Source organism: Carcharhinus amblyrhynchos, chromosome 1 (assembly GCF_965287045.1).
Source record: "Carcharhinus amblyrhynchos chromosome 1, sCarAmb.v2.hapA, whole genome shotgun sequence".
NCBI classification, from domain to species: Eukaryota; Metazoa; Chordata; class Chondrichthyes; order Carcharhiniformes; family Carcharhinidae; genus Carcharhinus; species Carcharhinus amblyrhynchos.
Window position 1 is genome coordinate 47,958,116 of NC_137324.1, and position 16,903 is coordinate 47,975,018.

Sequence of the window (16,903 nt, forward strand, 5' to 3'; positions counted from 1 at the left end):
TCACCACCGCCTTCTCAAGGGCAGCTAGGGTTGGGCAATAAATGCTGGCCAGCCAGTGACAAACATGTCCCATGAATGAATAAATTTGGAGCTTGTCTTTTAAGTGTGGTCTTTCAGAGTTCCAGCTCTTATAAACTCTAGCTCATCTTACCTCACCCATTTTAACCTGCGTTATGTACCTTTGCCCCATCATTCCTTTTGTCACTCAATCTCTGTTTGCTTGCTATCTCTGAACAGTTTGAAATCAAGATCCTTAACTTTATTTACAAATCACCTCTCAACTTTGTAAAGTCTTCTGTGTCCTGACACGCTTTTAACTCTAATTTCCTTTGCGCAATTTCTGATCCTTCAGCTATCTTAGGAACACATTCTGGAACCTTTTTGCCAATCCTTTACATCGGGACCAATGATCCAGAGGCCCAGTCTAATGAGGACAGGAGTTCAAATCCCACCATTGTAGCTTTAGAATTTAAATTCAATTTATAAACCTGAAATTAAAGGTTGGTCAAAAGTTGACCACATAATCATTGTTGATTGTAATAAAAACTTATCTGGTTCACTGATGTCCTTTTGGGAAGTAAATCTGCCGTCCTTACCTGAACCTGGCCTACATGTGACTCCAGATCAGCAGCAATGTGGTTGACTCTTAAAAGCCCTTGGAAATGACCCAGCAGACTACTCAGTTGTATCAAACCGCTCCAGAGTCTAAAATAAGGATGAAACCAGGTGAATCACCCAGTATGGACTAAAGCACTGGAAATGACATCAGCAAACTCTGTTGACCTCACAAACTCCCCGGATTAACATCTGAGGGATTGTGCCACAACTGGGAGAGCTGTCTCACAAACTGGGCAAGCAACCGTTGCCTGATTGACAATCCCAGCTGCTCATCAGCTGCCTTGGACTCAGCATGGTCCTGGTCTCCAGCACTCCTCTGACTGCCAGCATCCCTGGCACTTCCCAACCTCCGCCATCTGCTCAAGCGAGTATGATGTGCTCTTATCAGTGAAGGCACAGCCAACTGAACTGACGCACTATTGCCCACCGATGTGCCTGCATCCGTGCTGGTCCGTAGTGCTGAAAGAGGATGTGCCATGGGTGCATCTTCCTCCATTATCACTTGCTCATGTGTCAAGGGAGGGTCGTCAGCCTCCTGGCTGGCTCTAGTGGATGGCTAATCTGAGGGATGGAAACTATCAGGTCAGAACTATTAGTCATATCACAGAGGGTCAATGACCATGATATACTGCCCAGTGCAAGTGGCTGAGTGATTGATGCATCACTGAACTCCTTATGGGGAATGAGACACCCATACATTCTTTTCATTTCAGCCTGTCTCACTTCAGCCCACTGGGCTCTTACCTTCCCTCAAGACTCCAGCTTCCCCACGATCTGAGGCTCTCCGTGCTCCCCCATAGCTGGTAAAGATTGCCAAGTTCACTACCTCTGGCCGTTGTTATGGCTATGTTTCTCCTGTAAATACAGTATGAAACCGGTTGATTTGGAATCACAAGCTTTTGGAGTGCTGTTCCTTTATCACGTGAGTAGAGAATTGGGTTCACAAACACGGCTTATATAGGCAAAGACACAGTTGCAAGATAATGGTTGCAATGCGAGTCTTTACAGATACAGACAATGTGAGTGGAGAGAGGATAATTACAGGTTAAAAAGATGTGTGTGAATTGTCTCAAGCCAGGACAGTTGGTAAGATTTTGCAAGCCCAGGCCAAATGGTGGGAGGTTACAGATAATGTGACATGAACCCAAGATCCTGGTTGAGGCCGTGCACATGTTTCTGCTCGGAGATTCTGCGGTGTCACGTATCTTGAAGGCTCCTTTGGAGAACGCTTACCCGAAGATTAGAGGCTGAATGCCCTTGACTGCTGAAGTGTTCCCGTCTGCAAGGGAGCACTCTTGCCTGGCGATTGTCACACGGTGTCCATTCACCTGTTGTCATAGCGTCTGCATGGTCTCGCTGATGTACCATGCCTCAAGCCAACCTTTCCTGCAGCGTATCAGGTAGAGAATGAATATATACAGTGTACCTGGTCGATGGTGTTCTGACATGTGATGGTGAGATCCATGTCAATGATCCAGCACACCTTGCAGAAGTTGTCACGCAGGTTGATGTGGTGTTGTGACCACTGTTCTCCTGAAGGCTGGGCGGTTTGCTGTGGACAGTGGTTTGTTTGAGGTTGTGCTGTTGTTTGATGGCAAATAAGTGCCTGGAAGTAAGTGCAGAGCTCCAACGAGTACTCAACCCTACACCTCTAGCACTTTGCCATGCTGTCCCCATCCCATTTCACCCCTACAAGGCTTGTGGACATTTCCAACCTCTTTGCACACCTATTCCTTTGATGGATCCAGGACTGCAGATCTTCTCTCCAGCCTTAACACACACGGGTAGAGTTGTGCTCTGAGACTCCTTGATTCCCACATGTTTGATTACAACAATTGATGGGCACCCTTCCTCAGTTCCCCCATACTGGACAATGCCCACTCACTCTTACCAGATGCCGAAGATCATTGAACATTTTCCTGCACTGAATCCATGTGCATCGCATTAGGTCATGCCCACCGAGCTCAGTTGCACTCACCTCATTGTCTCCACAAAGGTGTGCAGACACTCGTCCCAGAAACAGAGTCTTGCAGCCAACCTGAAGTTCCTTCCCACCTGCTGTGTCTTCCTGTCAAGACCATGATAGGGGAGCTGGTGGCCAATTGGTATTATACTAAATTATTAATCCAGAAACTCAGCTAACGTTCCGGGAACTCGGGTTCGAATCCCACCTTGGTAGTTGGTGGAATTTGAATTAAGAAAAAAATCTGGAATTAAGAATCTGCTGATGACCATAAAACCATTATCCATTGTTGGAAATAACCCATCTGGCAAGACCCTGTTTCCTGGACGAGTGTCTGCGCACCTTTGTGGAAGCAATGAGGTCAACACAGCTGGAGTGATGCATTTTGGTAGACCCAATTCCCGTGGGAGCTATAAAATAAATGGGAGAACCATCAAGAGCATAGACACACAGAGAGATCTGGGAGTACAGGTCCTCAGATCCTTAAAAGTGGCAGCACAGTGGAGAAGGTGGTGAAGAAAGCATATGGCACACTTGCCTTCATCAGACGGGCATCGTGTATAAAAGTTGGCAAATTATGTTACAGCTGTATAAAATGTTGGTTAGGCCACATTTGGAATGCTGTGTCTAATTCTGGTCACCACCCTACCAGAAGGATGTGGAGGCTTTGGCGAGAGCGCAGAGAAAGTTTGCCAGGTTGTTGCCTGATATGGAGGGTATTAGACATGAGGAGAGATTGAATAAACTGGGATTATTCTCCCTGGAAAGACAGAGGCTAAGGGGCAACCTGATAGAAGTTATAAAATTATGAGGAGTACTGATAGGATGAACAGCCAGAAGATTTTTCCCAGGGCAGAAATGACAATTACAAAGGGGCACAAGTTCAAGATAAGCGGGGAAAGATTCAGTGGAGATGTGCAGGGGAAGATTTTTTACACAAAGGGTGGTGGAGGCCTGGAATGCACTGCCAAGTGAGGTGGTTGAGGCAAATATGGTGACAACATTTAAGACTTAACTGGATAGATACCTGAATAGATGGGGAATGGAAGGATATAAGCGATTGGTCTAGGTAAGACAACATGATTGGCGTGGGATTGGAAAGCCGAAAGTCCTGTTCCTGTGCTGCACTGTTCTTTGTTCTTTATCTTCTGCACTTGGTAAGAGTGAGTGAGCATTGTCTAGTGTCCATCCTTTAGGGAAGGAAATCTGCCGTCCTTAACTGGTCTGGCCAACATGTGACTCCAGAACATGTGATTGACTCTCAACTGCCCTCAGGCACTAGAGATGGTAATAAATGCTGGCCAGCCAATGATGCTCACATCCCATGAATAAATTTTTAAAAAATGATGCAGACCTCCCTCTGCCTCCTTTGTCTGCAGCGGCTTCTGGCAGCCACTTCTGAATTTTGCTGTGGGCCACCATTGTATCAGGTGTCCACCACACTCCCAGTTCACTGCCCTCTGGATGTAACACTAGCTGTCTCTTAAATGGCCAGCAATATAGTATAGCGCTCATCAGTCAATCTCTGGTGGTACTGGGAAATGGGGCAGCTTTGGGTCCTGCCCTCCGTGTGCCCACACCATGTGTACAATTCACGCTGTGGATCCTTCTGCATCTCAGAGCTCTGCAATCTCTCACCATTAGATAATATGCCCTTATTTAAGTTTAAAATACTAATGTTGGACCCACTCTTCTCCCACTCAAACTGAATATAAAATTCAATCGTATTATGACCACAGTGCCTAGGGGAGTTTCACAGTGAGGTTATTAATTAATCTGATCTCATTGAACAATACCAGGTATGGTATAGCCAGCTCTCTGGTTGATGCCAGAATGTGGTGTTGTCAAAAACTATCCTAAAAGTGTTCTATGAATTTTTCATCTACGCAACCTTTGTCGTCTGATTTTCCTAGCCTATATGCAAATTCATTGTCAATGACTTACATAAGAGTTATTGACTTAGTTAAAGGAAACTATCTTGTGCACACTTCCACACAACGACTTGAAAGGAATCGAAAAATGTGAAACCGCAGGACTTGCATCGTTTGCTTTCATGTCTGGTGATCCTTCACAGTTCCTGTTGCACAGACAAGCACACAACCAAAAAACACATCACAGTCGACATATTTTGAGGCAGACTCTGTTTGAACATGTCTCTCGCACCGACATGGACCATAACATCTTCATTTGAATTTAACAACAATCTATCAAAACCGTTATGTTGGATATAAAATCCTTTCGTCTTGGAAACATTTCAATTTAGGGGCAAAATCTTCAGTTGGTGTGATTGTAAAAAATTGGGTTAGGTAGTAATGATAGCAAGTCATTGACCTGTTTTATATCTCTCCCAATTTTTATTTCCATTGGAATCTGCCAAATCAGTGTCATATATACCTAAATCTACTCCCCATTCTTAACTAGATTTATATCAAGATACAGTTTCCAACAACCCAATGTCAGGATCTAGTTCAGTGCTCTCTCCAGTTCTGTGAGTTAATGCAACACAATTATTTGCCTGTCTTTGTGCTAACAGTGCAAATTGCTTTTTGTTTCAGTGGTGTTTTAATGGCGAGTGTGTGACAGTTGGTAACCGTCCAGAAGCTGTGAATGGAGGGTGGAACACCTGGAGTTCCTGGTCACATTGTACGCGCACATGTGGAGCAGGAGTTCAAGCAGCGGAGAGGCATTGCAGCAATCCAGTGTGAGTATTTCACTTGATCAGTTTCTGAGAATAAAAAATAAAGTTTAAATTAAAAAAAAGAAAAAATATACAAAGGGCTGTAAATTTGTTTTAGCCTATTTCTTGACCTGAAGGTCAGCTGGGGGTGAGCCTCAGAAGCCGGAAGCCTGAGGCTCACCAGAAATTAGGCTTCAGGTCTCATTGGCATGTTGCAGATGCTGAACATAAAATATCGAAACAAGCTTTAACTGTAAAATTTGTAAATAGTAGCCCCACCCTGTCGCTATGTGCAACGGGGAAAAGACATTAGTCTGACATCAAGTACCAGAGGGGAGGAAAGTCTGGCAAAAGAAGGCGGGCAGCTTTTTTATCCACCAGGGTCACCAAGGCATTATTGCAACAACCACCAGCAGTCCAGGATAAGGAGCGATACAAGCCAAAGATTAGCCTTGGTGGAAGGGGCTTCACACCCTGAGGGTCACGTGAGAGGGGGTTGACAGCAAAGGCAGGGAGAGTAGTTCTCCACCAAGACTCCACCACTAATGCCGAGTCCCTCGATCAGGCACTGAATGTCTTTGAACAAGGATTAAAGCCAGCGGCAGTGAGATGAGGCGCATAACTGACCATTAATTGGCCACTTAAGGGCCTCAGTTAATGAGAGGTCAGGAAGCCCAACCATGGGGCCTTCCCATCGCAGACTTAATTCAGACAGAAGCAGAATGCTTACATGCCATCCTCCTGTTTGATTAAACCTCCCTGAACAGCAAACACGCCATGAAAGAAGCCAAAAGCTTCCCCCTGGTGCTTCCAGGGGCCAACTGCCCTTGTTTTTCAGAACAGTTGCCTTGGTGACGAGCTGTAATGATATACACAATGCAGCTAAGATGCTGATTGATTTCTGTTGGCTCTTGTGACTGTAGGAGTATTTGATGCTTTGTTGAGTTGTTTGACGTTGCTATGGTCCACAGGGAATGATATGCCACAAGCTGAAAGGCTTTGCCCTAACTTCTGCACTTCCTCTGCACATGTTCACACCCCTTGGGCTAAAAAATGAAAGGGAGAATGAACTGCAGAGGAGAATCTTCTGGAAGAGGGAGGAAGAGGAAGGGGACAAGAGGTGACATCAAAAGGCCAAACCCACCTCCAGTGTCCAGTGATCAAGTCTCCTACTAGGGGGCGCAGAACAATGAGCAGAATTTAATATAGGTGAGGGGTCTCACGACAATCCATAATGCCTCTTTTTGGGAAGGTTTGCTGCATGAAGTGCCAATCAGGCATTTAACTGGGCAGCGGATGGCATTCCCAGGGAACAGGAGCCCCACCTAACCAGAGCTGGTTGCCAATCAGAGGCCACCAACTATTCATTGTTCAGCACTTATCAGTGTTACTGGGGCTGAGGTTGCAATGGTGAGGCATGGGAGCAAGGGTGGGGGGGGGTGGGTGGGGGTGGGTTGGGGGGTGGAATGCGATTGATGTGGGTGAGGAGAACCCTGCCAATAATGTAGCCATCTGCCCCCTCAGATATTGAAGCAGTCCATGCCCATCTCGATCAAGTTCTAGACAGTACTAAGCTTGGGCTGATAAATGGCAAAGGAACATTTGTGCTACACATTTGCCAAGCAATGACCATACCCAGCAAGAGAGGTTTAACCATCCCTCCCTTGGAATTCAATGGCATTATCATCACTGATTAACAACATCCTGGGGGTAAGGTGTTAGCGTGGATAGAGGATTGGTTGTCTAATAGGAAGCAGAGAGTTGGAATCAATGGGTGCTATTCTGGTTAGCAGTTGGTGACTAGTGGAGTGCCGCAGGGATAGGTACTGGGGCCTCAACTGTTTACCATATACACAGACGATCTGGAGGGGGGGCTGAGTGTAGTGTAACGAAATTTGCTGATGACACGAAGATGAGTGGAAAAGCAAATTGCATGGAAGGCGCAGAAAATCTGCAGAGAGATCTAGATAGGCTGAGTGAGTAGGTGAGGACCTGGCAGATGGATTATAATGTTAGCAAATGTGAGGTTATTCACTTTGGTAGAAATAATAGTAGGAGGGATTATTATTTAAAGGGTGAAAAGCTGCAGCATGCTACGGTGCAGAGGTGCCTGGGGGTCCTTGTGCACAAATCGCAAAAACCCAGTCTGCAGGTGCAGGAGGTGATCAAGAAGGCGAATGGAATGTTGGCCTTTATAGCAAGGAAGATAGAATATAAAAGCAGGGAGGTCTTGCTGCAACTGTACAAGGCACTGGTGAGGCCGCAACTGGAGTACTGTGTGCAGTTTTGGTCGCCGCATTTGTGAAAGGATATATTGGCCTTGGAGGGAGTGCAGAGAAGGTTCACCAGGCTGATACCAGAGATGAGGGGGTTAGCCTATGAGGAGAGATCGAATAGACTGGGTCTGTACTCGTTGGAGTTTAGAAGACTGAAGGGGGATCTTATAGAGACATATAAGATAATGAAGGGGTTAGATATGGTAGAGGTAGAGAGATTCTTCCCACTTAGAAAGGATAGCAGAACTAGAGGGCACAGCCTTGAAATAAAGGGGAGGGGCAGTTTAGATCGGAGTTGAGGAGGAACTTCTTCACTCAAAGGGTGGTGAGTCTCTGGAATTCTCTGCCCATTGAAGTGGTGGAGGCTACCTCGCTGAATATATTTAAGTCACGGGTGGATAGGTTTCTGGTAGACCAGGGAATTAAGGGTTATGGGGAGAAAGCGGGGAAGTGGAACTGATCCACTTCAGATCAGCCATGATCTTGTTTAATGGCGGGGCAGGCTCGAAGGGCTAGATGGCCTACTCCTGCTCCTACTTCTTATGTTCTTATGATTCAATGTAAATTTAATAGAATCCTAATCTGGAGATATTATGTACACATTTACAATCGTCTGGAATAAAAGCCCAATTTGATTAATAAATCAGTGTAACTCCCTGATGCAGTTACTACTTTGGATGTGAAAAAAACTTAAACAGCATGTCATCTAACTCCTTATGAGCCACTCTATAGGGGGTCAGTGAGCATAGTTATTTATGTATGTATTTATAATGACAATACTGCACTGCAGAATATGTTGAATTGCTCTCTCCATGCTTGTGATCATCAGCACAGGACTTCTGTTAATTTTCAATAAATATTCATGGATGCACAGAGTGTTAAACATCAGAGCTGACATTGTGTAGATAAATGTTCTTAATATTTTAACAGCTCATGTTGGTTAGCCAGCAGCTGCCTTTTGATGAGTGTAGTTCCGAAGGAGATTATGATTTCACTGCAATTTTACAAACAGCATTTCATTAACAGGTGAAAATTTGGGAGATGAGTCCCCCTAAATTGGATCGGAGATGTAAATGTAAATTTTTTGATCTGGTGATCCCAGCAGCACACTATTTTTTGAAGCAGTGCAGGTCTGAAATTCTTTCTTTCTTTCCTTCCACCAAAAAAAGGTTAAAGTTACATCAGAGGTACTTCATTGGCTGTAAAGCATCTTGCATTGGCCTGAACTGCTATATAAATGCAAGTTATTCCATCCTCCCACTCTGTCTCCCTCATCTCAAATATAGCTCTTCGCTCAGACTGTGGGATCAGTTTAAGCGAAGATTGGGAAAATTGTCTTACACATTGTTCCAGCCAGTCTGACACAGCCATAATCACCAAGAGCTGCCTTACAATCAATGTCCCTGACTCTACCATCATCCCGCACCAGCGGCACAATCGCACCATAGAGGGCAAGGTAATGATGATTTTGTTAGGACAGAGTGGCCTTGCAGCAGGAGCCGAATTTATTCAGTCACTATTTGTAACCTCACAGCCCAGCATGATCCGCACATGGACTTCAGCAGTTCTAGAAGACAGTTCATCACCGTCTTTTTAAGGGCAGATGGGGGTGAATAATTAAATGACTCATCAGAGGCCAGTGTCCCTTCACCAGGGTTCCCTTTTATTTACAAACTTTTTGGTCAACCGAATAAACCAAATTAACGAAGGGACAAATTAAAATGGGCAGCTCCCAAAAGGAGGGGAACTGCCTGAAACAAAGGAAAAAGTAGAAAGGAAACTTAAGGCATCAAATCAAAATGTGAGCAGGCAATCATTATCTGAATCTGGGCGCTCATGCTCCAAGACGCCCACCTCATGGGCCTCATTGAGATCATTACAGATAGTTTGCCAGCAATGCCACATCCTATGAAGGAATAAAAAGAAACTGAGAACCTCTTTGTTGATCAGTTAAATATAAACACCCACCCCCAGCCCCGCAGTCTTTGAAGAAGAGGAAAGAGTGTGCTCTTTACCCCTCAACCGGGACTGGCAGATCATTTACATGTTCCAGTTTAATGTGTAGATTTAGTAAGAACTCTTATAACACCAGGTTAAAATCCAGCAGGTTTATTTGGTAGCAAAAGCCACTTGGCTTTTGGACTTTAATCTGGTGTTGTGAGACTTCTGACTGTGTTTACTCCAGTCCAATGCCGGCATCTCCACATAACGTGTAAACTAGCAGCCCTTAATTATTAACATTATGATAGAATCTCAACTCCAGACATGATATTCCTTTGGCTATTAAACACTTGGGACATCATGAGAATGTTAAAGATGCTGCGTAACTGTCAATTCTTTCTTCATTAAAGGCAGTGGATAACATGGTCTGCAATGCAATTTTAATTTTAATGAGCAGAGAGTTGGTGTGAATACTTCATGTGTGGGCTGATGGAAGTTAGAAAGTTGATAAGCGTGTCTTCATATTTCTGGTTAGCTACTTTGAAGAGTGATTTTCAACCCAGTGCACTTTCTACGGTGACAGCGAGATAATGTTAGAAGTCAAATGATAGAATTGTGGAATGTAATTTTGCATTTCATTGTCCATCGAACTGCTATTGGAAATGTTTCTGTTGTACTATTGCCATTTTCTTTTGCCTAGTCCTAGGTTTGGCGGAACGTACTGTACTGGAAAACGTAAGCGATATCGTATTTGTAGTGTCAAACCATGTCCGCAGGAGATACCTACATTCCGTCAGATGCAGTGCAGCGAGTTTGATACAGTTCTTTACAAAAATGAGCTCTACTCTTGGATTCCGGTCCACCCAATTGGTATGTAGTTCATTTGGATAAAATATTTTGCCAAGTAGTCCAAACCTGGTGGAGACTAAAGGCTGTACTATTTGAATTCTCGCTCTTATGATAGAACTTTGAATGCTATAACACATATCAAGAATTTAGGTGTAAAGGTCCAAGTGTTAGAATGACTGTGTATTTGTTACATTATAGATGACATTTGCTGCAGTGTGCACTGATCTCTGTTACCACATTCCTAATATTCACTGATGTACAGCTGAGGCAGCACAATGATTAGCACTGCTGCATCCCACGCCAAGGACCATTCCAGCCTTGGATCACTGTCTATGTGGAGTTTGCACATTCTGCCCCTATCTGCATGGATTTTCTTTGGATGCTCTAGTTTCCTCTCACAGTCCAAAAATGTGAAGATTAGGTGTATTGGCCATGCTAAATTGCCCCACAGTGTCAGAGGAATTAATGTGAGATTGCAGGGATAGGGCATGGGTGGGATTGTTATTGATGCAGGCCCGATGGGTGAATGGCCTTTTTCTGAGCTGAAGGGATTCTATGATTCTATGAAAAATAATTAGCAGGTCAGGCAGCATCAGTGGAGAGAGAAGCAGGGTCAATGTGTAACTTGCTGATTATTTCCAGGATTTTCTGATTTTATTTCAGAATTCCAACATCTGTAGTATTTTACTTTGTCATAATACCCTCTTGGGGTAAAAGAACCTTGATGAAGATCCCAGTTAAGGTGATATGATATTGTAGTGATAATGTTATTGGAGTGGTGACCCAGAGAACCTGGCTAATGATCTAGGGATTTTGGATCAAATCCCATTATGGCAACTGGTGAAATTTGAATTCAATTAGTAAAATTGGAACTGAAAGAAAGTCTTGGATGTTTGCTATGAAGGCTGGTAGCTCAAGTTGAGAAATTTTCTGACTTGTCAGCCCTACCTTTATGGACCCCATTGCGTTATTTTTGCTCTAGTGGGGGTGTAAGATGGATCCTGGTCCCTTTGCCCCAGAATATGGCCACGGAAGTGGCTGAGAGCTCGGCCAGACTGGTTAAAAGGGTCGGATTTATTCCACCTTGGATTAGCCACCACCAAAAATTATCAAAAGCACCTTTGCCAGTGACATCCATGTGCAAGAAAATATTTTACAAACAATAGAAATAATTATTTTGAGTAATTACCCATCATAGACAAGAGTCCATCACAATTCTTCCAAACATCTTATTGCTATAGTTGTAAATAAGCTTATGAGAGAGACAACATTCTCTAGAGAGAAACTCCACCTAACACACACCCACACACCGTGGTCCCTTATATCCTCCTCGCCAATGTATGCAGTATCCACAATCGGCAGACCTCAGGAGCCATGTTGAGATGAAATTTTAAAAATCCAATATCACTTTCACTATATTAAAAATAGCTTTCATTATTGAAAGCGCATTCAAACATTTTCATTCTCAAGTAGGTAATCTCTTATAAAAACAACAAAAGTTTTATTCACATCCCACATCAAAAGACAACTAATCCTCTCATGGCCTCCTTAAGATGTCAATGGAATTGTAAATTTAGAATTCTCTGCTGAAATAATTTCATCTTATGAAAATCAGCCATGGACTCAGAATGAGCTGTTTAGGAAATGACAACAAACAGCTATTGAAACTGCTGGAACCAAGTTTTTGTTAACCCTGGGCACTTGAAGCCTCTTTTTCATTTTTAAAGAGCCTGGTATTTAAATAACTTCACATTATATACAAACTTATCTGCCCTTCAGGAGTGTTTATGTCTATTCCAAACCTATGGGTTACGGCCCTTGCAACAGCCAAAATAGGACCTGTCTGAATTCAGCATTAAGTTCAAATGACATGCTGAGTTGGGTTGCCCTGATGTGTGAATCATGCCCTGATCCCTTTCACAATAGCAAAGATTAGATGGATTAGAAATGGGGCAGGACCTCTGGCTCTGGGTCATGCTGCTATTTAGGAAGCTCCAACACGTTTCCATGTCTGTGACAATCTGGATACTAGTGTCACCAACGAAACTATCATTGATTGATGTTGGAAGCCATTTGTCTTTTAATAAGGACATTGCTGTCCTTAGCTGCTTGTATGTACATGTGACTCCAAAGCCACAACAATGTGTTTGACTCACAGCTGCCCTCTGAAATGGCCAATAAGCCATTCAGTTCAAGGGCGATTTGAATGGGCAACAAATGCTGGCCTTGGCAGTGATGCTCACATCCCATCAAAGAATTTTTAAAAACCTCCTGCAACCTCCATTTTTAGCTGGGCAGTGTCAAGGTGCCCCCGGGCATGGACACTTTGCCCTTTGGGCAATGCTGGGGACACAGGCTGGCACTGCCAGGGTGCCCATGCCCAGGGAGCACCACACCCTGCCGTCTAATCCCCTGTGGGGGCCCCAGTTACCTCCTTTTCACTCCGGTGGGGTCTCCCACTACTTCCCCAAAAGTAGGGAGCTAGTCTAAACAACGCCAAAGTGAAATACTCCTGGCGGGGTGGGAGATGCTATCGGGTTCGGCGAATTCCATGCCGGGCCTGATAATGACATTTAAAATACAGTTAAAATACATTTATAACAGATTAAAATCACTTGTCTCTCTTCCTGCCAGTTTCCAGCACGATCCCGATTGCTCCTGTTCTCTGGCTCTGGGAGACGTGCATGCATCAGGAACTCATGCAGCAATCCCACGAAAAGGCTGACACGCGATTCTTCTGACCCATTCTGCCAGATAATTGGCAGGTCGCAATGGGAGAATCGCCCCATCATTCTTCAGTAAATGTGGAAGCTAAAATAAGATACCCTTTATAAAAAGAGAAACTGTGTAGTGCACAAGGTTGGAAAAGGTTGTTTAGACTTGGTTGCTCAACTGGCTAAAAGCATTCCAGCCTGACAAAGGGTGAACGTGCTGTCAATTTGTTACAACTTCATAAAGTGTTATTTTTCTGACCCCCTTGTTTCCTTCCCTCTTCCCCCGTCACCCAGACCGATCACGAGCCCCTCCCCCTTCCCCCTGAATGATCTCAGGCAGAGTGGCAGCCCCGCCCCCTGCCCCAATCAGCACACCTGCAAGTGCTCACGTGCCTTTCCCCACTGCTGACAAGCAAATTGAATGGAACTTGCTGGAATGTTCTGTCAAACTGCCTGCAGCTGTTCTGCCCTAACGAGGGGCAGCTCCATTAAAAACTCAAGAATGGACAGGCAGGCAGGCGTTCCTGCATAAAATGTGCACACCATCAGCCCCCCCAATTTTCTGAGGGCAACCAGGGAAGGCTACTGGATGCAGCAGAGGCAAGTGGGACACCCTCTTCCCCCCAGGAGGACACAGACCCGGGGTATTTTTGGAAATGCGGCCTGGGAGGCAGTCGCTGCCTCAGTCAGTGCCAGGGCATTGGCCCCCGAACTGGAAAAAAGTCAACGCCCTCACGCAGGCAGCAAGGGTGAGTGCTGAATCCCATCTTGCATCTCTCCCAGATCCTTCCATCCCCAAGCACCTCCTTCCTATCCCCCCCAGAGCCCCACTGTGCTTGCCACCTGAGGGCTACCACCTGATACCTGTAGGAGCCATGGCTCCTTCTGTCTGCATAGGAGAAGACTGACCATAACACCCATGACAGGGTGGAGACAGGAGGTGGTGAGCCAGACCTGTAGGCCCTCACACCCTTCGAGGAGCGGTCGCTGGAGCTGTCAAGGGAAGGGGAGATGCGGGCTGTCAGCGACAGCATGGTCGGGCTGCCATCAAGACTGAGCATCTGTCATCCTCCACTCACTCTGAGGCAACTCCTCAGGGGCACAAGGTTTAGGTGTGAGGGGCAAGGTTTAAAGGAGATGTACGAGGCATGTTTATTTGCACAGAGAATGTAGAGCCTGGAACTCGCTGCCAGGGAGAGTTCGTGGATGCAGATATGATAATAACCTTTACAGCGATGTGAATGGGATGGGTATAGAGGCATATGGCCCCTGGAAGGGTAGGGGGTAATAATTCAGATGAGCAACATGGTCACTACAGGCTTGGAGGGCCGAAGGGTCTGTTGCTGTGATATAATTTTTTTTGGTGCTTTGTCTTGTGTTCAGTGGAAAAATGTGAATCGGGTGTTTGGCATTCCAGGTTATTCTCCCTCCTTTGCACTTAACCTTGTGTCCTGTGTTGCAGGGACAGATGTAGATACCCCCCTCCCCATCCTGGGGGCTTTCTGGACTCTAGGCCTATACTGCAGCTCCCACCCATCCTGGTCCAGACATTTCGGATGAGTCCTGGGAGGATATGGTGAAAGGACCTGCGAGGGTGGCACCGTTTTGGCACCTTACAACTCACCATCCCAGATACTGACACATCAGTGGGTCCAGTTAGTGGTGAGGCTTCTGGGTCACTCTCTGATGAGCACAACACATCTGATAATGTACATCGGATGGAGGAGGGAATGCCCAAGGCCTCTGGCAAGCGGGGGCCTGCTGGAGGCGAGGACTCAACTGGCCCCAGGCTGCATGCTGGTCTTCTGAGATCACTTCACCCTCAGCTGCTGGAGATGCAGTGACAGAAGCAGGGAATGCAGGAGGGGCTGACAGCCACACTGGACCAACTGCAAGGCTGTTGGGAGGAATCCCAAAACTTTCAGGCGGACCAGCTATTGCATGCTTCCCAGGCCAACACTGCAAGGGTGGTGTCTGCAGTGGAAAGTCTGGGGCAGGGGAACCTCACCATGACTGGCAGGCTCCAAGCAGCGGCTGAGTCACAGCAGGCCACAGCAGAGTCCCAGAGGGCACAGCTGAGGGACTGAACAGGATTCTTGAGGTTCTGTGGCCCAAGGCTGAGAGGCTGGAGAGCTTGCAGGAGACCCAGCGTGACAGTGCTGAGATTCAGCAGGCTACTGCAGCAGCCCTTGAGAACATGGCCAAGTCATTGCTGTGGGGCTGCAGAGCATGGCCCAGTCTCAGAGGTACTTCTGCAGCCAATGAGAAGTGGCCCCCAAGTCAAGTGGCAATCGCAGAGGGCTCGACCATCATGGGTAGGATGCAAGTGGTCCACCATTGGCAGTGCCAGGTGATGCCAGAGCTTCTGGAGCTCACAGCAGAAGCACTGCCATCCCTGGAGTGATCCTGGGGCCCAGAGAAATTCCAATGGAGGAAGAAAGGCTCAAGCCCATGCCAGGGCCTTACAGCCAAGAGACTGTGGCTGTGGCTACACCTTGTGACCCTCCCTTTCCTGACACCAGGGCATCTCAGGAGCAGTGGGTTGAAGAGGGTGTCATGGAAACATCCCAGATACCCGAAAGCAGGCCAGGGCCCTCAAGGTCCAGGGCCTCCAGAGAACACCCTCCACGCGCATCACAGATCGCGGGGCACGGTAATCAGCTGGCCCCCTCCACCTCCGATGTACATTCTGGGGAGTTACTTAATGAAGTGGAAGGCCATGTAATGTTAGGAAGTTGCACTGCGATGGCACGGGTGAAGGGCTGCACTACTTAGAAAGACATTTAAGCACCTGAACGTTGTTCACATGTTTTTATGTTAGAATGTCTCATTTAAACACCATTATTGCAATGAAATGTTTTTTCACCACCGACCTGTAACTAATTTGTCTCAGGTTTGTCTCGAATCGGAATCCCCTTCCATTGATGATCGCGGGAGGGGTGCTTCATGCTGATGTCAGTTGGGGAGGTCTTTCAATGCCTTGTCACTGAGAAAAGAAAGCCATTTGCCCAGACCCTACCAGTGATTCTCTCCTGTACTCCACTCCACCTCACTCACCCCAGGGCCCCGTATGGGGGTTTCAGATCCCTTATTCTGCCAGCGCGTACATGGGGCTCAGGTAGGAGTCAGACTAGTTTGCACTAGGGCATCATCCTAATGGTGCTTAGCAAGTCATCATCACTCTTCTGCCTGCCAAAAAAGACTCCCTAACACGGAGTACCCAGGTCCATCACTCTGGTGTGACAATGTTGCAGGAGGTAGAAGGAGTACAACAAGTGATACAACCAGAAAAAATGCTTTCAATGGTGCATCTGTAAAAGTTGGCAAGAGTCATAGCTGACATGCCAAATTCCCTTAGTGTTCTGAGAAAGTAGAGGCATTCATGGGCTTTCTTAATTATAGTGTTGGCATGGGGGGACCAGGATAGTTTGTAGGTGATCTGGACACCTAAAAACTTGAAGTTCTCGACCATTTCTACTTCGTTCCCGATCATGTAGACAAGAGTATGTTCTCCTCCATGCTTCCTGAAGTCGATGACTATCTCCTTTGCTTTGTTGACATTGAGGGAGAGATTATTGTTGCTGCACCAGTTCACCAGATTCTCTATCTCCTTCCTGTACTCTGTCTTGTCATTGTTTGAGATCCGATCCAGTACGGTGGTGTCATCAGCAAATTTGAAAATCGAGTTGAAGGGAAATTTAGCCTTACAATCATAGATGTGTAAAGAGTACAGTAGGAAGCTGAGAACACAGCCTAGTGGGGCACCGATGTTGAGGATGATCATGGAGGAGGTGTTGTTGCCTATCCTTACTGATTGTGGACTGTGGGTTAGAAATTCAGGAACCAGTTGTAGCAGGAGAAGCCG

General features: G+C 46.0%; 1 protein-coding gene across 2 annotated transcripts in view; it reads left to right on the forward strand.

Moving 5' to 3' along the window:
• LOC145362534 (A disintegrin and metalloproteinase with thrombospondin motifs 12-like) overlaps positions 1–16,903 on the forward strand; it is a 510,217-nt gene that overhangs the window by 302,800 nt on the left and 190,514 nt on the right. For both annotated transcript variants that reach the window (XM_080218577.1, XM_080218596.1), the window contains exons 11-12: positions 5,137–5,282; positions 10,176–10,345. In XM_080218577.1, coding sequence (XP_080074703.1) covers positions 5,137–5,282; positions 10,176–10,345 — 316 coding nt within the window. The remainder of the gene's footprint in view (positions 1–5,136; positions 5,283–10,175; positions 10,346–16,903) is intronic.